The sequence below is a fragment of the Pipistrellus hanaki genome (assembly GCF_964339955.1).
Source record: "Pipistrellus hanaki genome assembly, chromosome: 14".
Lineage (NCBI taxonomy): Eukaryota > Metazoa > Chordata > Mammalia > Chiroptera > Vespertilionidae > Pipistrellus > Pipistrellus hanaki.
The window spans coordinates 25,421,307-25,443,708 of NC_140516.1; the positions used below are offsets into that span (position 1 = coordinate 25,421,307).

General features: G+C 41.4%; 2 protein-coding genes across 4 annotated transcripts in view; one reads left to right on the plus strand and one right to left on the minus strand.

Annotated features, from left to right (window-relative positions):
- Positions 1-2,152: 2,152 nt before the first annotated feature.
- On the minus strand, positions 2,153-21,490 carry CISD1 (CDGSH iron sulfur domain 1). 2 transcript variants are annotated; one of them, XM_084904817.1, is made up of 5 exons: positions 21,368-21,490; positions 20,012-20,205; positions 19,404-19,673; positions 9,902-10,107; positions 2,153-2,553 (listed from the first exon to the last, which is right to left on the minus strand). In XM_084904817.1, the coding sequence occupies exons 3-5, from the start codon at positions 19,426-19,428 to the stop codon at positions 2,464-2,466; spliced, it is 321 nt and encodes a 106-aa protein (XP_084760943.1). In that variant the 5' UTR covers positions 19,429-19,673; positions 20,012-20,205; positions 21,368-21,490; the 3' UTR covers positions 2,153-2,463. The 2 variants fall into 2 exon arrangements, with proteins under 2 accessions (XP_084760943.1, XP_084760944.1); XM_084904818.1 differs by having other exon boundaries at positions 19,404-19,676.
- The window catches only part of IPMK (inositol polyphosphate multikinase), a 37,149-nt gene continuing 35,770 nt past the window's right edge, over positions 21,024-22,402 (plus strand). For both annotated transcript variants that reach the window (XM_084904813.1, XM_084904814.1), the window contains exon 1: positions 21,024-21,561. In XM_084904813.1, coding sequence (XP_084760939.1) covers positions 21,372-21,561 — 190 coding nt within the window. In that variant the 5' untranslated portion in view covers positions 21,024-21,371. The remainder of the gene's footprint in view (positions 21,562-22,402) is intronic.

The window sequence follows — 22,402 nt, forward strand, 5'->3', positions numbered from 1 at the left end:
TAAGAGAATGTTCCTTTATCAGAAACTTCAGGAACCCGTGGATTTTTTTTCTCTTTGAAACCCCCTTTTAAAAGCAAGATGCACCCAACCACTTGGCTCAATGTTTGAGCATCCACACATGAACCAGGAGCTGTTTGATTCCCGGTCAGGGAACATGCCCAGATTGTGGGCTTGATTCCCCATTGGAGCGTGTGTAGTAGGCAGATCAATGATTCTCTCTCTCTCTCTCCCTTCTTCTCTCTGAAATCAATAAAACTATATAAAAAAAATAAAAGGATGATGCTCTTTTTGCTGACCCATTCATACTTATTTTATAAGTGGGGAGGAAAAATTTATCCTAAGAAACTGATAGGTAGAATCTGGGGTTTGTGGTAGTTTAGATTTTGTGAGGGATGTGCTTTGAAAACATGTCCAAGTATGTCATATGGGTTACTTAAAACCAGCATACACAATTGGGGGATCAAGTTTATCTACCACAATATGCAAAACTGTATATATAAGAATGCTGATGTCTAGTTTCATTGATTCTTGTGACTTCCAAGGTAATTCTGGATTTTAGCAAGTAGGAGCTTGTGATTGACTACTACTGAGAATCAAATGACAGCAAGAATGTTTGTTACTTTTGTCAATTTCACTTTGTCATTCTACATTACATATACATTGTCATTTTTTCCTTCTAACCCATAAGACCCATAATTCTCTTTAAAAAATGTTAACTATGCCTTTCTTTTATTGCTAATTATTTAAGTTTTCACATTTCCCCCCCTGAAAAGTATACAGAATGGCTACCACTAACAAGTCAACACATGACAAGTGCTGGCAAGGATGGCGAGTAAAGGGAACTCCAGCACACTGCTAATAGGAATGCAGACTGGTGCAGCCACTATGAAAAACAGTATGGGTTTTCCTCAAAAAAATTAAATATGGAACTGCCATTTGACCTAGTGATCCTACTTCTAAGAATATATCCTAAGAAACCCAATACACCAATCAGAAAAAATGTATGTACCCATATGTTCATAGTAGCATCTCTACATTCATAGCTAAGATCTGGAAACAGCCCAAGTGCTCATCAGTAGATGAGTGGATAAAAAGCTGTAGTACATTTACACCATGGAATACTATGCGGCTATAAAAAAGGATCTCTTACCCTTTCAGACAGGATGGAGGGACCTGGAGAGTATTGTGCTAAGCGAAATGAGCCAAACAGAGAAAGGTATCACATAATCTAATTCATATGTGGAATCTAAAGAAAATAAACGGATGAACAAAATAGATCCAGAGACATGGAGGCCTGGAACAGACTATAGTATCTCAGAGGAAAGGTGGGGGTAGGTGGGAAGAGATTAACCAAAGAACTTAAATGCATATATGCATGGTCCCGTGGACACAGACAGTAGTGTGGTGAGGGCCTGGGATGGGGTATGGGACAGGCTAGTGTAAATGAGGGTAAAAAGGAGACATCTGTAATACTTTCAGCAATAAACATAAACTTTTAAAAAAGTATGACATAAATATTTGTCTTCAAATTTTTGCCCTTAAGAAAAAAATTACAATTTAAAAGAGGATGTAATTCTTATTTTTCTCCCCCAAATGCTTTTACTAGAATCAGTCATATGCCTAATTATAAACATGGGAAATAAAAGTTTTCACACCTTTGATCTTGCCCTGTGATTACTATTTGTCATGGGTGTGTGGCTTTGTTTTCGAGAAATTTGATATGACACGCTCCAATTAAATGTCCCCATATCAAGTACTTGCCACTCCCTGGGCTAGACATTCTTCATGACAACTTATGTCTATTCTCTCTGTGACCTAAATAGCCACTACTGGTTACCTTAATGGATCAATTAAATACCCATGAAGATGAGTACAAAGAAGTCACCACCCTTTTATTATTGACCTGGCCCATTTCTAAATAAGCAGAATGACATTCAAAGTTCATTTTGATTAAAAACTGGGAAAACATGGCAGCCATATTTTCAGTGTTACTATCACTGTCAAGAAGAAAATCAAGGTCATACCCGGTTATTCCTAGATTGCGTTAAGTCTCAAGAGACTAACGTAAGCTTAACCACACCCAATTTACTTTCCAGGTTAACTAATAAAAGGTGGTGATTTTTCTTGAAAATTGTAAGTAAATCTGCACATACACGATTTTGAGAATAATTTAATATATTAACTTGAACATACAACTACATTCTAATGTGATTATATTAAATGCAAACGGATCCTTACAAAACCAAAATAACCCACAGGCCAGGAGGTCAGTTTCGCTCTATCCTCTGTTTAAACAAATGTGCACCACGATGGTTCAACAAGTAAGGCAAATGACATGAATATGAAAACTGCAGTTTATAATATACCACCCACAGAACCCAGAGAAGGTGAATTAGACTAAAGTGGCAGTCATTCTAATTAAACAATCAGGACGACTTGGTTTGCAGCATGGAAACTGTCAATCTAGGTTTCTTTTCTCTTAATGATGAGAGGTCCCACATTGTCTCCAGTCTCTTCGTTGTGTTTGGTGTGAGCTCCGTCGCAGAACGGGAACTGGGAAGAAAAGAGGAGAATATAAAATGTTTAATCACAAAGTCAATATTATGTTTGGCAGAGTGGGGGTGACCTTCAAGTCACATATATATCATGATAACTGAATATAAAACAGCATTCCCATTTGTGACATTTGAGTATGGATTTTGAAAACCCTTCTATGTTTATATACTAGTTACAAATTCTTTTTGTGTGAACTGGCTATATCCATTGCCTATTTATGTGTAAGAGCCTAAGTTCACTTACTTAGGATCAATTTGTATATGATCCCTCTGTTGATCAACTTGGTACAATTTTTCCCCTGAACCTTTTTATTTTACTTAGCTTTTCATGCTCTTAATTTTCCCATTTTCATACAAATAGGCCTTTTTAGCATCATACATTTCTTTTCATACATTTCTCTTTTTAACATCCTTCATGGAGACTTCTTTTTCTAGAAATATAGTAGATTCACATTTTGTTTCATGATTTCTTATTTTATTTTTCATTTTAAAATAGATTTTTATTGATTTCACAGAGGAAGGTAGAGGGAGAGAGAGAAATGATGATTAGACAGAATCATTGATTGGCTGCCTCCTTCATGCCCCACACTGGGGATTGAGCCTGCAACCTGGGCATGTGCCTTGACTGGGAATCGAACCATTACCTCCTGGTTCATAGGTCGATGCTCAACCACTGAGCCAAGCTGGCCAGGCTCATGATTTCACATTTTAGATATAGCTGATATTTTGATGTCCAGTGGGAGGAAAAAGGACAAAATTTTTTTTAAGTGTTTCCCAGAGTATGCTCCAAAGAAGTTAGTGCTGCAATATGTGTTTAAAAAACTTACAATATGTGTTTAAAAATTTACAAACATAACCCACATACAAAGCTATTTTGATTCACAATATACATTATTATTTTACAAAGGTCCTGCTCTAAAAAACTCTATTTTACCCCAGACTCTTCCAAACTGACTAGACTATGGGCTAGACTTTTAACTTTATCCACAATCATGTTCTATAAAGTACACTTTGCAAAATGCTTTTCTAGATCTTGTTGCTTCAATATTATTAGAGGTTGTACCCTAGATTGTTAAACTTTTCTTCATAATTTTATCAAAACAAAATATACAATGCCTAGATATTGGTTTGATATTATTATATTCATCAACCTAACTGATTAAAATAAGCTTAAAATTGGGTTAGTTTTCCTCATTATTATTACTCTTTTAAAAAAAATGCTTTCCTAATGATTTCAGAGAGGAAGGGGGAGATAGAAACATCTATGATGAGAATCATTGATTGGCTGCCTCCTGCATGTTCCCTGACCAGGAATTGAACCATGACTTTCTGGTTCATAGGTCAATGCTCAACCATTGAGCAATGCTGGCTGAGCCATATTATTATTCTTTATTAAACCCTTCCTATTTATTCTTTAGCTAACTTTATTTAAACTTTACCTATTTATTCTTCCTCATAAACATGAAATTTTTTTTTTTTTTGCCAAATCCTATTTTACTTCTCTTGCAGTTTTCATTCTCAAGCCTCAAGTATATTCTGACAAGATTATTTTTGTTATAGGTTCTCTGGTTATTATAAGTAGGTATATTTTCACATATGACCTCTCTCTGTGTATGCATCATTGGTTTTTGCAAATATATCCTTCCTACTGTTAAATAATAAAAATAAGGATTCAACAGTGTGTTAGCTGTCTCCTCAGGATTTTACACTTAGAAGGCTCAATTATCACTAGATTATTTTGTTTCTCTCCTTCAATATTTATAGCTTCACTTCTACTTCATGTCAAATAATGATAGCTAGCACCTGTTTCATTTAATCTAGAGTTTCATGTTTAGTTTAAGGTACACTACTGATGGAAGGAAATTTAGAAGAGTACAGTAACAAGAGTCTTGGCCCATGAGTTTGGCTCAGTGGATAGAGCGTCGGCCTGCGGACTGAAAGGTCCCAGGTTCGATTCTGGTCAAGGGCATGTACCTTGGTTGAGAGCACATCCCCGGTAGAGGGTGTGCAAGAGGCAGCTGATCGATGTTTCTCTCTCATCGATGTTTCTAACTCTCTATCCCTCTCTATTCCTCTGTAAAAACTCAATAAAATATATTAAAAAAAAAAAAAAAAGTGTTGGCCTTAAGAGTAAAATCACCTGATTACTCACAGGGAAGGGGAATATAATTTCATATACCCGAAACAAGACAATGATGGTAATCTTAAACATTGATATTAGAAGTGTCTATTTCAAAAACTAAAATAAGATTTGGTTGATAAAGAAATTCAATTTTAATTTTACTATCTGTATATAATTCTGAGGCAGTAAATTAGTTAAAAATTATAGAAAACCTCAAGGTTTTCAGAGTATCTTCTATATTCAGGTATAAGTTCCATCTTGGGGCACTATAAATGTAATATATATGAAGCTTGCATTATTTCTTTTTTTAGGTCAATAAGATATGCTACACAGTTTATTCATATTAAAAACAAATCTTTTAAGCAAAAACACAAACCCAAGCTTTTAGGTTTTTTTTGGATAGATGAGGAAAGAGGCCATTAAAAAAATCAAACTAAAATGTATTCTATAGCAAATAACAGCATTTCAAAGTGGCATGTTTGATAAACAAACACATTATTTTACAGTGAGAATGAAAGTTTACATTGTAAAAGACTCCATTTTTATAAATAGCTCACATAAAACATGTCACTGTAGAGTTTTATGCACACAGACTATAAAACACTAGTGACCCAGTCCACAGATTCGGATTTGTGCACATTCAAAGGAAATTAATTAGAAGGTGGCTGGCAGGGCGGGACTGGGCCAGATATGCCCTGAAGCAAACCTCTCACAGTCCCTCCCCAGATGGCTGCACCTGTTCCTTGCTGTCAGTGGGACACCTAGTAAAAACTTCCCTAGTACAAACTCATCCTGTCATTGGGAGTTTTCTAGCAGTGAGCATCCCAATACCTTTTAATTGTGCAACTCCTGCCCGCACAGTGTGGCAATTGCGAGAAAGAGAAAATGGATTTTTACACTTTACAAAGTGTATTAAAAAATGAATTTCTACACGTTCCTAAGAGATCTGATTCATTAGTTCTGGGAAAACCTCTTGTTACATACACACCGCAAACAAGTGATTATAATTAGGATTATTTTAAACTTTATATTACACTAGGGGCCCAGTGCATGAAATTCGTGCACTGGGATAGGGCCCCTCAGCCTAACCTGCCCCCTCTCACATACTGGGAGCCCTTAGGGGATGTCCTACTGATGGCTTAGGCCTGTTTCCCATTGGGAGCGGAACTAAGCCGTAGTCTAGCCTCCCTTTGCTGGAGGTGACCAGACTGATCAGGCGAAGGCACCAGCCCCATCACCATGCTGTTGCAGCCACTGCCAGTCACCGCAGCCACCAAGGTATTTTCATCAACATGAACTCCAGTCTCTTCACCATGAAAAAATGACAACTTTCTTTAAGCATTTTCAAGATGTGTCTTTCATAGGATATGACATTTCTTTTTTTTTTTTTTTTAAATATATTTTATTGATTTTGTACAGAGAGGAAGGGAGAGAGATAGAGAGCCAGAAACATCGATGAGAGAGAGTCATCGATCAGTTGCCTCTTGCACACCCCCTACTGGGGATATGCCCACAACCAAGGTACATGCCCTTGACCGGAATCGAACCCGGGTCCCTTCAGTCCCCAAGCCGACGCTCTATCCATTGAGCTAAACCGGTCCCGGCGGATATGACATTTCTTTATTTTTCTTTTTATCCTCACCTGAGGATATGTTTCCATTGATTGTATCCTCTTCCCTCCAATCCCAGGCTCAGCCCCTGCCAAGCCTAAAGCCTCTGCCCCAGACTTTAGGCTTGGGAAGGGGGATCCCCGGCACCTCCAGTCACAGGCTAGGCCCCTTCCCAAACCTAAAGCCTCCACCAGATGGCCAGCTGGGGGTGACCTGGGTGCTGAGGTTCCCAAGATCCAGGTATGTATGCAAATTTACTGTCATTGTTGTTGGATTCATTTGCATATTCACTTTGATTGGCTGTGGGCGTAGTGGAGGTACGGTCAATTTACATGTTTATTATTAGGTAAAATATAACCTTTTTGGGAATAGGTAAAAAAGGCATTTAGGTTTTATTATAAAACAATTGGGTTGTATAAGTAAAAAAACTGAATGTAAAAAATTACTGAATGTACCACCTATCTAATCCAAGGCATTAACTACGTCTGTGCACTGACTTATAAATGTGTGACTTGGCACCTGTATGACAACCTTAGGAACCTCAAGAATGTGGGGAGCTTCCAAAGATGTCTGAAGAAGAAGACCATCCATTAACTTGAGTAATATTCAAAGTGAGCTCCTAATTCACTTTGGGAATAAAAAAAATATCCAAGATCCAGTGAAAATTCCAAAGTGACAAATCCTAGATGCAAAGAGGATCATTAATAGCATAAAAGTTAAACACACAGAAAAGACTGAAAATAAAATGATTGGTCTCGCATTCCTTTCCTTAAAGTCCAGCTATGGGAAATGGTAATCCCTTGTTTAATCATCTGAAAATTCTAAATTGTACGATGCGAGAATAATCCTGGAATGTTATGTTGAACTATAAAGTCTAATAAACAGTCAAATCACCACCTTCTGTCTATTTGTGATTCTTCCTGAAATACTAAAGATTTTAGTCCATGAAAGAATATATTTGCTTTATTGACGCTTTACCTTCTGGGAAAACCCAACCAAGGTTTAGAGTCCACTAAAACTGTCATATAATTTCTTCTTTTTCCCATTCACTCACATTTAATGAAGATTTGACTTTAGCAATTATTAGTAAGTCATACTTTAAATCACTTGGACACAGCTTCTATTCTATTCTGTTGAAATGACACCAAAAGGTCAATTGACTAAGTCTATTCACGTGGTTGACTTTTCACACACGCTGACAACCAAATCTTTGAAACTTTCCCCCTTTCCACTGCAAAGCCAAAATATTCTTAGTTTTCTTCTTAACTCTAGCCCATTTATTCTCCTTTGTTGGCTCTTATTCCTCTTCCCAAAATTCCCTAAGAGTTCAAACTAAGCCCTTGATTTTTATCTGTATCCAGGATTTGTTGGTTGCATTCCTATGCTTGACTCATCAGTTTTGCTGATCTCTATCTCTAACCCTGATGTCTCAATTTTAGTCCCACATTTCAGATTGTCTGTTGTACATTTCCAGTCCAACATCACCTTAAGTTCACTCTTTGAATAAAACTCCTAGGAAACCAGCTGTTCACCCTGAATTCCTTATTTCTGTTAATGGCACCATCTCTACAAACTCAAAGGGTTAGGTACTTCAGTGAGCATCAGTTGATCTCCCCCAATCTTTAACAAAAATCATCATTGCATTTGGCTGATCCTTCCCTCCAAATGTTTCATATATCTATCTGTTCATTGTTTCCCAGTCCCATAGCTAGCACCCTGGTATAAGTCTTTTAACTTTATGTCTGAAATCCCTGACAAGGAGCTCCCCAAGTCTGGAGGCACAAACTCCTCACACTGGTACACTCAAGACACTCTTCAATTTGGACTTATTTCTGGGGGCAGACAGTGCAAGGACAAGACTAGATTCTTCACTGGTTCCACCTTTGTCCATAGGAGTTCTTTCCAGAAGATTTTGATAACGTTTCCAATACTTGCTAGTCTATTCAAATGCCACCAATATTTCTGGGCAATTTAACACACACACTCTCTCTCTCTCTCTCTCTCTCTTTCTCTCTCTCTCTAAATATATATATATATATATATATCTCACTATATCTTCCCAGAAAATTGTAGCCCATAGTATAACGCTTCTTTTTATTTAAAGGCCTTGTACTGTACTCACTATACACATCTATGATACCTGCTGTTTTATGACTTTTGCCATGCATGTATATAGAGTAGATATTAAATGAACTATTTAAAATCACTGACTACAGAGCTATTACAACTCTGACTTAGAAATTCCCTCATTTTTACAGGTATTACTTTCTATATTTTGATGAGCAATGAAAGAATGAAACTTATTATAGGTATAATTTTTAAAAACAAACCAGATCTAGTCTATAGATTATTATTGAGGATTATTTTCTAGCAACCCCAGTAGTACTTTTGAACAATCCCACATTCCAAATGAATAGCATTCTTAAGGTATAACTTGCAATAGCATTATTAATTTTTGGTTCATATTCCATATGTTCATTAAGCATTTTTAGACACCATGACATAATCTAAGTACTATACATTGAATTATGCAACATCAATTGTATTGGGAGAAGGGAGTTAGTGGAATATGCTTCCCAGTGCCTCCTATGTGGTATGTTGATTTGTGATAATGGCTCTCCAGTACAGGAAAAGTCCCTCACATAATATGCCTTCAGAAAGTCAGTTAGTGTATGAGCTATTCAAGGTGACCTTAAAAGGGTAATTTACCATCTTTAGATCAGTAGCTGTCATCACTGTCTAAAAGCTGCAGGTATCACAGATGATACTTCCAAATGGAACCTGATGAAATGCAATTCTCACAAAAGAAGGTAAGATTTAAAAAAAATACAATGTTAGACATTTAACTATAGAAGCTGCAGCTTAAAGAAAGTTTAGGATACAGAGTCAATATGTTTACCAGGTAAAAAATTTTCAAGGCTGATTTTCCCAAACTTTCTCTTGAAATTTCTAAAACTTCCTAGAATCCAGGAGTTTGAAAACTCAAGAAAACATTTTATGTCTTCTATTTCTGTGTGTAGGCTGCATACATCCTTTCATGGGATAGCAGAGGCTAAGATCCACTTGAAGAGGAAATCTTTAGTAGTAAATAGATTTCTTTCTCTTCTTTGGCTAAGAATATGGTTACATTCACCTGAACTCACTGAGAATATGATGTAATTTTACTTTATAATGGTTATACATTTTATTTTAAACCGTTTTTGTGTGCGTGCGTGTGTGTGTTTTACTGATTTTAGAGAGTGAGGGCGAGGAAGAAAGGAATAGAAACATCAATGATGAGAGAGAATCATTAATGGGCTGCCTCCTGCACGCCCCATACTGGGGATCAAGCCCGAAACCCAGGCATATGCCCTGACTGGGAACTGAACTGTGACCTCCTGGTTCTTGGGTTGATGCTCAACTACTGAGCCAAACCAGTGAGGCAGTGGTTATACATTTAAGTATCTATATTCCTGAAGAGTATAAGAAAAACAGAGAAGAACGGGATCCATCTAAAAAAGTTTTGAAAAGGACTGGCTATCTTAACATTATTTGGTGATACCAGTTTGACAGAATAGTTTAAAAAGAAGTATTTCATTAAAGATCGTACTTATATAAAGAACTTATTTCCTCACCTTTTTGGACCTCCAACAACGGCAGTACACAGCTTTATCTCCCAAATCCTCCATGTCAAAAGCATGCACGACCTTGGGGTCATCTTTCTGAATGTGTAGGTTAATTATATTTTTGTTGCGATGATCTTTAACATAAAATTTTTTGTAAGCTAGATAACCAATTGCAGCTGTCCCAGCAGCAATGGTAACTGCTGCGATCCATTCAACTAGAGCAGGGAAGAAAAACAGGAATAATTATCAAAATTATTGATAAATATGTATAAAATACACACTAATAATCTAATATAATGTTCAGGAAATCCAAATTTTGAGCACTAAGCATCCCAATAATCAAAGTTGGTTTTTAATATTAACTTTGTGGTCAGAACACACTGATGTAAAACTTTGTTAAGACTTTCCCCAGCCCATAGCAATGATAGCTAAATTACGATAGAAGAGGGAAACTAAAAAATCATTTTACAGATGAAAAAGCAAGGCTTAATACTATTTTTAAAGAGTTCATATAAAGATTTAAAATAACATGTGAGTCTATAGATACCAATTGCTCTAAAAAATACGTACAAAACACCCTTAATAATAAACATTCAAAGAAATAAATCTGACATGATTCTGGGCTTTAAAGTCATCAAAAAAAAATTTTTTTTTTAATTTCAAAGTGCTGTCTCATTAAAATAAAAATCAGAATGGACTAATTTCATATTAAACATGAGTAATATAATTACAGTTATATTCTCCTTTAATAAATTCCGATTTTTCATTATCCATCAGTGGATGATTATCTAAATTCCCTACAAACTTCATTTTAAATTTAATGACATTTTGGGGGCAGGGGAGCTGGGTGAAAAAGACAAAGGGATTAAAAAGCACAAATTGGTGGTTACAAAATAGTCACTGGGATATAAAGCACAGGATAGGGAATATAGTCAATAATACTATCATAACTATGCATGGTGCCAGGTGAGAACTAGAGTTTTGGGATCACTTTGTAAACTATATAACTGTCTAACCACTAAGCTGTACACCTGAAACTGACGTAAAATATGGAATGTCAACTGTAATTGAAAAAATAAGTTTAATGACATTTTTCTACTCAGTTATTTGCTTGACTAACAGGCCATCTATTTTTTTCTACATAGCTTTCTTTTTCAAGGAGCCCTTAGAAACCCAAGCACTTAACAACTAACTACCCCACATCCAGAGGCTGTTGGAGAGGAGAAAGGTCTGCAAAGTCTGGTTAGCCTCAGCCTCAGAGGACAGTTGTCTATTCCCAGCACGGAGGGGGCTGCAGGAAAAAGTTGAACAGGGGTCAGGATAAACACACTGGACTGCTTCCCAGCACTTCCTGAGTCAGATCTTCATAAGTGTTTGAAATAAGTTCCCTGGCTATCAAATAAAGCCCTAGAGAGATAAGTATAAAAAAACACATTCCAAGGCCAAATAAAAACATATAATGGATAATTAACTGTATGGCTTAATTTGCACTGTTGATGTCTTATTGCACTAATGTGATTAACCACTGTACCCACCAGTGCCTTATATAAAATTGGAACTAATTCTTACAAAATTCCATGGGAAAGAATAACCCTTCTCACACTTGGTTTCTTTTATCTTGGTCTTCTCTTAGCTTATTTAATAATCTAGTTTTTACCAATGTTTCTAATTAGCATGTTCCTCGTATTCTGTTTTCAACTACAGTATTTTTCTCTACAAAGTAATTTAGTTTGTTTTCCTTCCCCCAACATTTCCATTCCTCTTGCTATAATCCCTTAAAATAAACATTAATGCTATGTTCTTCCCAGGTGCTGCATGACTAAGAAAACAAGTTAATAAGTGATTTGACAGCTTCAAACCTTTGGCCTCACTAAAGGACGTTTTTTAACTGAACATTTTGTGTAGATTTGCCTTGAATTTTAGTGCTGCTTCATAGTATTTCCCTATGGCAATTCCAAGCAGGGCTGAAACTTTGCTCTAATTTCAAGCTTGATTCATGATTATATTTTTTTAATCTAAAAAATATTTTTATGATTTCAGAGAGGAAGAGAGAGGGAGGGAGGGAGGGAGGGAGGGAGGGAGAGAGAAAGAGAGAGAGAGAGACATTAATGAGAGAGAATCATTGATTGGCTGCCTCCTGCACGCCCCACACTGGGGATCGAGCCCACATCCAGGCATGTGCCCAGACTGGGAATTGCATCGTGACCTCCTGGTTCACAGGTCGACACTCAACCACTGAGCCACGCTGTCTGGGCAATGAGCTTTCTTTTTGATGCATTGCAACTTCCTCAAGAAAATTAATCTAGCCGAAACCGGTTTGGCTCAGTGGTAGAGTGTCGGTCTGCGGACTAAAGGGTCCCAGGTTCGATTCCAGTCAGGGGCATGTATGTTGGTTGCGGGCACAACCCCAGTAGGGGGTGTGCAAGAGGCAGCTGGTCGGTGTTTCTCTCTCATCGATGTTTCTAGCTCCCTATCTCTTTCCCTTCCTCTCTGTAAAAAATCAATAAAAATATATTTTTTAAAAAATTAATCTAAGTCAGGAGCTATGGAAATCCACTTCTTTGCTAATAGAAAGCCATTCTGAATAGTTAATGGACTTATCACAAAATGGGCTAAAATATTGCTTTGTACAGTATATGTTCAGTTATGTTTGCTGAACATTGTCTTTAGGAGAAATTTAAAAGGGGGAATATCCTAAAAGACTAACACAATTCCTTAAACGCTGTTGATCTTAATTACACTCTACTTTTCAGGGGAGTCATGAAGCAATCTCTGATTTATTTTAATGGTGCCTACACATTACAAAAAAGCCTGAGACCCAAAGAATAACTCCAATTGGCTAGTATTAATTTGTCTCACAATATAAAAAGAGAATCCGATAGGATTTTCTACCTGAAACTTGTAATAGGCTAAAAGAACCTTTTTTACTCATTAAAACATATTATCTCATATTACCAACTTAATCCATATGGTAACCTTTTTATTTATTTTTTTAAACATTTACTTCCCCTTGATTTTTTTTGGTAGGGAAGAAATGACAGAATAACTGACCCGGAACAGAGGCAACAGCAAATGAAAGAAATGGGAACTGACTCTAGGTATCACCCAAGAGTGCTTGTTTATGAGGAATCAAAACAGGCACTCTGTGACCCCACAGAAATGCCACACACAAGCACATGCATGCTAGGAAAATGGCTTTGTATTTGCTCCAGTGAGGTTTTTTTTTTATTTTACTTTAGAATTACAAAACTAGAGAAGGTATTAAGAAAAGAATTTCCATTTCTTCTTCTTCCTCCTCAAATTCTAATTCTCTAATCTCATTAGAGACAAATGTAAAATCTCCCAGAATAAAAAAAAATTGCTCTTTATGATTTCATTACTGCAGCCTGAAACAGCCTTTTCTGGCAAAAATCTGTGGATGCCACTGACAACTAGGGAAAGGAAGGAAAAGGAAACTGTATGACGATACATAAGAATGATGACAGCTTCAAAGCCAACCATTAGAATAGAGAAAGAACTGAAAACCAAAGTGGCATTTGGTCTTTGTTCGTACATATTAAGAATAAATACTACCGCAGAGGCAACAGGGACTTTACCAAGACCTAATGAAAATTTCTATTTATTGATTGATTGATTTTAGAGAGAGAAGGGGAAAGAGAGAAACATTGATTTGCTGTCCCACTTATTCATGCATTCATTGTTTGATTCTTATATGTGACCTGACTGCTGATGGAAACTACAACCTTGGCGTATGGGGAGAATGCTCTAACCTAGGGGTGTCGAACTCAATCAGAGGAGGGGCCAAAATCTAAAATGCAGCCTAAATCGCGGGCCGAATGGTTTACCGAACGGTCATAAACTGACAATGTCATAAACTGACAGCGGAGTGCAGTGATGACAGCGCGGCGGTGCGGGCCACATTGCAAGGCCTGGCCGGCCGGATTTGGCCCGCGGGCCTTGTGTTTGACACATGTGCTCTAACCAACTGAACTACCCAGCCACGGTTAAGGTCCAATTCTTAAAGATATTTCAGTTGACAACTTCCTGACATTATTTCTGTTTCTTCTGGTTTCATTTTTTAAATATATTTTTATTGATTTCAGAGAGGAAGGGAAAGGGAGAAACATCAATGATGAGAGAGAATCATTAGCCTCCTGCATGTCCCAAGCCCACAACCCCTCATGTACCTCGAAGTCAATGCTTAACTACTGTGCCACACGGGCCTGGCTGTCTCTTCTGGTTTACGTTCACTTCCATTTTTCTATAGGCATCTCTCAAGATTAAGTATTCCTATAGTTAGGTCAAATCCCGGCTTATCCAACCTTCCTTAATAATGCTTTCTATCTACAAAAATACCATTAAGCCAATATAAAGAACAAAATACAGATACATTCCTAAATAATTCCTACCTGTCTTACTCTTCCTTTGGCCTGTTACTGTATAATCTCTGGTTTTATCTGTTAGAATTATTCAGAGAAAATATGAACATGTTCCCAAATCCTACACCATTATTTATAACCCATTTCTCTGATTTTTCTCTAGTGTGGGGATTACTTTGCTTTAATTTACACAGAAATCTCACCCTGCTTCTTTTCCTGTAGTCCCTTTCTGCCCCAGACTGTTCCCTCCAGCCCAGCGTCAACTGCCACAGAATCAAAATGTTCCTTCCATATCGGGAGAGGGGGAGGGGAGCTGTGTTTAAATCTTTCCCTCCTCAGGTCTCCCCCAGACTGGTAGGCCGTACTTGGTAATGTTTCCCCTCAAGGCCTGGCATACAGGTGGTATTAAATATATTGTAAATTGTGTAAGAAGAAATAACAGACTGCTAATTTGAGTTTACGGCTCCATCTGCCCATCAGACCATCACACGGCTCTTACACCAAATAACTTATCTTTGGCCTCATCTTAATCTATTATTTCAAAGTTTGAAATTTAAATATTTCCTAAGATTTAAAGTAAAAACATTTATTATAAAATGTTTCAGACATACACAGAAAATATTCTAATGAACTCTCATTTACTCAGCTCCAAGAAATATCAGCTCACCACCAATCTTGTTTCCTGTATCTCACAAACCTCCTAGTTATTTGTTTATAATGCATAGGAGTTTCTTTTTTATCGTCAGATCTGTACATTATTTCTCAAAAAACCAAACCCTTAAACAGCTACTTTATTTTTTTTTTGTTTTCTTCTTTTTGCTTATCTTTATTTATTTATTTATTTTATTAAGGTATTATATGTGTACATATCTTTCCATTGCCCCCCCCACGCTCATGCATGCCCTCCCTCCCAGAGTTTTTAGTCCATTGGTTTTGCTTATATGCATGCATACAAGTCCTTCCATTGATCTCTAATCTTCCCCATATTTCCCTATCCTTCCCACTGTAATTTGACAGTCTGTTTGTTGCTTTACTGTCTCTGTATCTATCTTTTTGTTCATCAGTTTATATAAACAGCTACTTTAAATGACTCAATGAATTTATTGAACCCAAATGAATTAGTTTTAGTAAAATAAATAAGGACATAAAAGTTAGAGAATAAGAATTTATGAAATTTAGTTTTGGTTACACACATTGTAGTATTCAAGGTTTGGGATAAATAATAAAACAAGGTAGATAGATGAACACCTATTTTGTAATCTGAGGATAAAGTATTAAAAAAAAGTGATTTGAGGGGACAGATTAAGGAAGGTCTTTTAAAATATAGGGTATTCCCAAAAATGTATACACAGACTTTGAATAATTATAAAGGCAGATTTTATTAAAATCCATTTTAGCCCTAGCTGGTTCGGCTCAGCGGATATAGAGCAGCAGCCTTCAGACTGAAGGGTCCCAGGTTCGATTCCGGTCAAGGGCACATGCCTGGGTTTAGGGCTTGATCCCCATTAGGGGTCGTGCAGGAGACAGCCAATCAATGATTCTCTCTCATCATTGATGTTTCTATCTCTCTTTCCATCTCCCTTCCTCTCTGAAATCAATAAAGACATTTAATTTTTTTTTCAAAAAAATCCATTTCATTTTCAAAATTGAGCTATCAGCTGTTAAAGTGTGTATACATTTAATAACCTGTATTTGGTTAAGTTGGCTCTTTTTTCTTTTTAAAATATATTTTTATTGATTTTGTACAGAGAGGAAGGGAGAGAGATAGAGAGTTAGAAACATCGATGAGAGAGAGTCATCGATCAGCTGCCTCTTGCACACCCCCTACTGGGGATATGCCCGCAACCAAGGTACATGCCCTTGACCGGAATCGAACCCAGGACCCTTAAGTCCCCAAGCCGACGCTCTATCCATTGAGCCAAACCGGTCTCGGCTCTTTTTTCTTTTTAAAGATGAGGGTGAATTATGAGTTGTTTTGGGCTGAAGAGAAGAAAACCTGAGTGACAGGACTTAGATCAGGGGTCTTCAAACTACGGCCCGCGGGCCACATGTGGCCCGCAGAGGAGTCTGATCCTGCCCGCCAGGTTCTTTGGGCAGTGAGCGCAGCCAAGGTGTTACAGTAGGGATTAGTAGTTCATATAGTCCGGCCCTCCAGCTCTCTGAGGGACCGTGATCTGGCCCCCACTTTAAAAAGTTTGAAGACCCCTGACTTAGATCAATAAATATCATTAAGGAAGCTGGAGAAAATGGCAATTGGAAGACATGGAGAATGAACTCCATTAAGGGAAGGGATTACAGATGAAAGCGGATTCAATGAGTCTGGAAGTATCAAGGACCAAAAAATATTTAGCAAACTTCCTAAAAGTCATCTATCAGGTATGAGGAGGAGTCATTAGTGACTTCTTGGTAGTGAAAGCCATTTAATAATAGAAACTATAATAAACTATAATAAAATATTTGGTATGAGCATGTCACTCATACCCCAATAAGGGGAAAAAAAAAGTTTGGTATAACAGACCAAATGGTCAAGAGCCATTTCAATGACTGGGATCTTTGGATATGAATTCCAGTCACTCATCCTCATTACTTCTCCCAGGTTCATTCCTGGCCTGATGCCCATCACTTTTACTTATAGCCCACTCATTATTTTCTTCTGAATATAAACAAGGATTTTGTATGCACACACACACACACACATACGTATACTGATATTGTGGTTACCATTGTCAAATACTATTCTATGCCCTTTATAAATATTAACTTACTTTTAAAAAATATATTTTATTGATTTTTTTTTTTTTTTTACAGAGAGGAAGGGGAGGGATAGAGAGTTAGAAATATCGATGAGAAATTTCGATCAGCTGCCTCCTGCACACCCCCTACAGGGGATGTGCCCGAAACCAAGGTACATACCCTTGATGGGACTTGAACCTGGGACTCTTCAGTCCCCAGACTAAACACTCTGTCCACTGAGCCAAACTGTTTAGGGCTATTAACTTATTTAACTAAGAAGAGACATGGTCATCTCCCCCCAAATCAAATGATCTAAAATGATTTTCAATCTGTAAAAACTAAATGTTTGGTTTAAAACTTGAGAGAACAATTTGAGCTCTAATCATTACAAGGTGGATTCCCAAGACAATCTCTGTCCCTACTTTGCCACACAACTATATCTGAGAAAGAAGGTGCTGGTAGAAAAGATTGACAAAGGCTTTGGGTCTTTTCTCAGAATCCTCACAACAACCGTTATGCTTTTATTTGTTTTATTTATTTGTTTGTTTATTTATTTCTTATTTCAGAGAGGAAGGAAGAGGGAGAGAGAGAAACATCAATGATGAGAGAGAATCATTGATTGGCTGCCTCTTGCACGCACTCCCCCCACACTGGGGGTCAAGCCCACAACCCAGGCATGTGTCCTTGACCGGAATAGAATTGGGACAGGCAGTCCACAGCAACTTCTGATAACAACTGTACTTCAAGTTTAAGTTAATAACCCTCTTCACCAAGCAATTTCCTGCTCCTTAGAAAATTGCAAAGTAACTCGAAAGTCACTTTTAGATTCCTCTACAGTGAGATTAGAAAAACAACAATATAAAAAACAAATCTGTCTTAATTGCAACAAAGACTAGCCTGTAGGTAGTATTAAGAAGCACTAGGGTTTACTTATTTCACATTTCAATAGTATGCTACCAAACCAGACTTTAGAGCCCGTTTTATACAAAATGACTCTACATTTTAAGGACACATTTTGGAATCTTTCCATCCATTATCACACAAATGCAAACTACCTTCCTAAAAAATTACCAGTAGCTCAAGTCACACGAGTATTCTACATAATAGTCTTATTCCTGAGAAAATACAGGTTTGGTTTAAAAAAAACCAAACACAAACAAAAATCAATCTCTACTTTAAATGCACCAAGATGCCTCTATTTGACACTCAAGGTGAGTATCCTTTGAAATAATTTTTGCAAATAATCACCTCCTATACACTTCATTGTAATTTGAAGATGTCATGGGTTGTCACCCTCACTCGAACAGCAACGTTGGCAACAGAAGTGGAATTCTTCAATGTATAGAATCTATTACAGAATTAGGGCTCAAACTAGTAGGAGGAACCTTTTTACAGATTCTGGCATTCTAGGTAGTCAATGTTTACTGAACAAATCAATTGGGCTAGTTTTAATTAACTTCTGGACAATCTCTTTACCTCTCCTTAACTACTGTTACAGGTAACCAAACCTTGAGGTGTGGCATTTTATCCTGGGCAGAGAGATCACATGTATCCTGTAGCTGGTGCTCAGAATATATTAATAGTTATAGCACCACCACCGAGAACTGTTATGAAATGAAGTTCACATTAACTGACTTCTAGAAAGTCTCTTAATTTTAATTGGACCTTCTGTGAAGTGGCACTTCCAAACGCTAGGTACTAGCACAAGGGAAGCAAGGCTGGAAAGAAAAGAAAAAAGAAAAAAAGGTTTTCAATCTTCTCTCCTGGACTACTACAGCCAGGAAGCGCCAGATGCCAGAGGCATCACGAAAAACTAGGAAAAACGTAAAAAATCTCGGATTGGGCTTCTTCCCTTTAAAAATATGTGCAAACCTAAGATGTGATGAGTCATGCATCCCTTCAGGGTTGCAGGCAATACACGTTCCAACTCCACGGTGATTTAAACGTGAGAAGGGGGGGGAAACAGGTTTTTATGTTGTTTTGCTTTTTTTCATCTCTCCTTTTTTCCCCGAGCCCTATGACTTCAGAACACAGAGGGGGCTCCACAGAGAAAAGCTAGCGGTAGCGGCGGCGGCGGCGGCGGCGGCGGCGGCGGCGGGATCCTTTGGCTTTAGGGTTTGGCTGGTGAGCGGAAACCTGATCCAGACCTGGGCAGGCGATAAGATGTCTGCATGGTTTCCCCAAGCCAAACTATTCCCCGGGGATAACCGCCAATCCATACCGCGTTCCCCGTTCGGCCCAGGGAGCCCGTGGGTCGGCCAAGAGCTTGCCCTTGGTGCATCTCAAGGTGACCAGACCGGCGGGCGCCCGGGGCAGCGCTAACAGCCAGGAGAGGTGCTGACGGCGCTGCACCGGGGCGCAGGCCGCCGGCCTCACCCGCTCCCGGGCCCCCACTTCACCTCGTACGTTGGAAGGCAGGCTCATGGCGCCGTCGCTTGCAAGGCGTGTGTGCACCGGACACTGAACCCAAACCGGCGGCGGCTAAGCGCTGCGGACAGACCGAGTCAAGGTGCGATAAGGCGTCCTCAGGGCACCGATTCCGGGCGGCTACCGCGCAGGCGCCGCGCGGCAGTCCGTAAGCACGTGCGTCTCCTCCGCCCGGGCCGAGGCCGCGCATGCGCAGGGCCGCGTCCGGAGCGTCCAGGAAGTCCACAGTCCGGGTTTGACAGCTGCTGGAGGGGGGGGTGGGGTGGGGCGGGAGGAAGAGAGGTAGCCACTGAGTCTGCGCAAACTTGCGTGGGCGGGGTCCCCGGAGCCCGGAGGCAGGGCCTCGGGAACAGGGAACAGGGAATCCAGGCCAGGTTTTACGTTTTGCCCAGTGTGTGTGTGTGTGTGTGTGTGTGTGTGTGTGTGTGTGTGTGTGTGTGTATGTGTGTGTGTGTGTGTGTGTGTGTGTGTGTGTGTGTGTGTGTGTGTGTGCGCGCGCGCGCGCGCGCGCGCGCGTTTCTCCGGGCACTGGACAGGTGTTAGGAAGGCGTTTGCCATCATCAGATAGCTAAGATCTTACCTAAAAATTTCTTGTCCGGACCGGTCCCTGCCAGGCCAGGTCCACCTTTTCTTGTAAAAATGCCAGCGGCAGACACAGAAACCAAGTGTTGAGTCCCATTCCAGAGTCTCTCCTTGCTTTCCTGGGGCACATCCCCGTTCTTCTGCCTTTTACCCAGCAGTTAGTCCCAGCTGTTGAGGACCTTGGAACCCGTGCTAAGGGGTCGAATGGGAGAGAGAGAGAGAGAGAGAGAGAGAGAGAGAGAGAGAGAGAGGGAGGGAGAGAGAGAGAGAGAGAAAAGTCTTATTTTTTTTTTAAGTGCATGAATTTTTTTCCGTACTTTAGGGGGGGGGAAAAGAATGAACATTATTCTTTGCCATCTACAGTCTGAAATCAAATGTCAGTTTCTTTTTCCAAAAAAAATTTTTTTTTTTTTTATAACAGTCGTTGAGGGCCACCAAACTGGGGAGAGAAGAGGGGCTAGGATCGGCTTGAAGGGTGTTTTGAAGGGGCGTCTTCGAAGGCGCTGCCGGTCTTGACTGTATGGTTTCTGGGCGGGGTGGGGGTTGCAGGGAGCTGGTGCAGTGAAGGGGGGACCTCCCAAGTTGACGAGTGAAGGGGTGGCTGCCTCCCAAGCCACCCCGGGCACTGCCGCTGCCGCCTCCCTCTCCGAACACCGGGCTGACCGCCCGCTCCTCGCCCCTGGGAGCCCCCGGCGCCTCGGAGCGGATCCCGGGAAGCGCTGAATGAATGAACGCGCCCCGGCACGGGCGGCCTCCGAGCGCAGGCCCGGGAGGGGGGTAAGGGGGTTGGTGGGTGGCGAGTGAAGGGCCGTGACTGTGCGCGCCCAGCCCGGGGGCCGCGCCGGGGGTCGGCCGGCGGGCTCTGGGCATGCTCAGTGGCGGCGGCAGCGGCGGCGGCCGCGGGTCGCGCAGCCCGAGGCTCGCGGCGGCGGCGGCGGCGGCGGAGCTGGAGGCGCAGACGCGCGAGGGCGGAGGGCGGAGGGCGGGGCCGCGGGGCGGGGCGGGGCCGCCGCCGTCAGGCCCGGGGAGCGCGGGCGCCGCCGCCGCCGCTCGGCCGCTGGGTTCCGTCTCCGGGCCGGGTCCGCGGCGGCAGGGCAGCGGGAGCCGGCGGCGCGCTCCGCCGGCGGTTGGGAGCGCAGCGCCCGCGCCTCCGCGGCGTCATGGGCGCCCTCCCCGGGCCTCAGCGGGCACCCGCCGCGGGAACCCCCGGGCCTCCTCGCGGCCGCGCCTGAGCGACGACCCCGGGGTCTCCGGCGCCCTCTCCCTCCACCCTATTTTATTTATTTTTATTTTTTATTTTTACCCCCCTCTGCCCTCGCCGCCGCCGCCGCCGCCGCCACCGCTCCAGCTTTACCGTGATGGCAACGGAGCCGCCGTCCCCGCTCCGGCTGGAGGCGCCCGGCGCCCCGGACAGGCGGACCCCGCCGGCCAGCGGCGCGGACGCGGAGGGCACCCCGAAGCCGGCGGGCGGCGCGCCCCGCTTCCTCAACGGCTGCGTGCCGCTGTCGCACCAGGTGGCCGGGCACATGTACGGGAAGGACAAAGTGGGTGAGTGGGGGCGGCGGGGGGATTCGGGGGGCCCGGGGCCCGGGGAGGGGGTTGTTGGGGGGCGGGCAGCCTGGCGCCCGCGGCCGGGAGGGACGCCCCCCTGCTGGCCCCCCGCGCCGGCCGCTCCCCCGCGCCTCCCCGGAGCCCTGCGACCCCGGGCCGCGGGGCCCCGAAAAGTGGGGCGATCCCAGGGCGTGGGGCGCCGGGGGTGGCGGGCGGGGGGGGGGGGGAGAGAGGAGTGCCCACGGGCCTCCTCCCCGGGGAGGGTGGGTGTTGATTGGCGGCGGCGGCGGTGAGTGAAAAGAAGGAACTTTCATTGGACTGGATGGGGAAGTCACTTCTCCCCCGGAGCACGAGGTCTGTTTATTATAAGCGGGTAGCTGATTGCAAAAGGGGAGGAATGAAACGCGGATGATGGTGATGCTGATCTGGCGCTTTTTTTTTTTCGGGGCATAGCTGGAGGGTTAGGGGGGAAAAGATGGGGCTGTGTGTGTGTGTATGTGTGATTACATATAAATATATATATATATATATATATATATATGTGTGTGTGTGTGTGTGTGTGTGTGTATATATATATATATATATAGAGAGAGAGAGAGAGAGAGAGAGAGAGAGAGAGAGAGAGAGAGGAGAGGGAGAGAGAGAGAGAACACGCTTGTCTTATCCAGGATCCCGCCCTGCCCCTGGGAGGATTTTCTGATATCTGATGGATTTCTCGGGGGGGGGGGGGGGGGGGGGAGGCTTGGTTCCCGGAGCGGAAACTCGGATTCTTGGTAGGAAACCACAGCCTGCTGTTGTGCTAGAATGGTCCACCGGTCAGACCTTCAGTTATTCTCGA

Excerpts from the sequence above, each read along its gene's own strand:
- CISD1 (XM_084904817.1), bottom strand. The coding sequence starts at position 19,428 with ATGAGCCTGCCTTCCAACGTACGAG. Across the intron at positions 10,108-19,403 it reads CCTGCCTTCCAACGTACGAG|TTGAATGGATCGCAGCAGTT; the intron begins GTGAAGTGGGGG and ends TCCCTGCTCTAG. Across the intron at positions 2,554-9,901 it reads GTTGTTGGAGGTCCAAAAAG|TTCCCGTTCTGCGACGGAGC; the intron begins GTGAGGAAATAA and ends TTTTCTTCCCAG.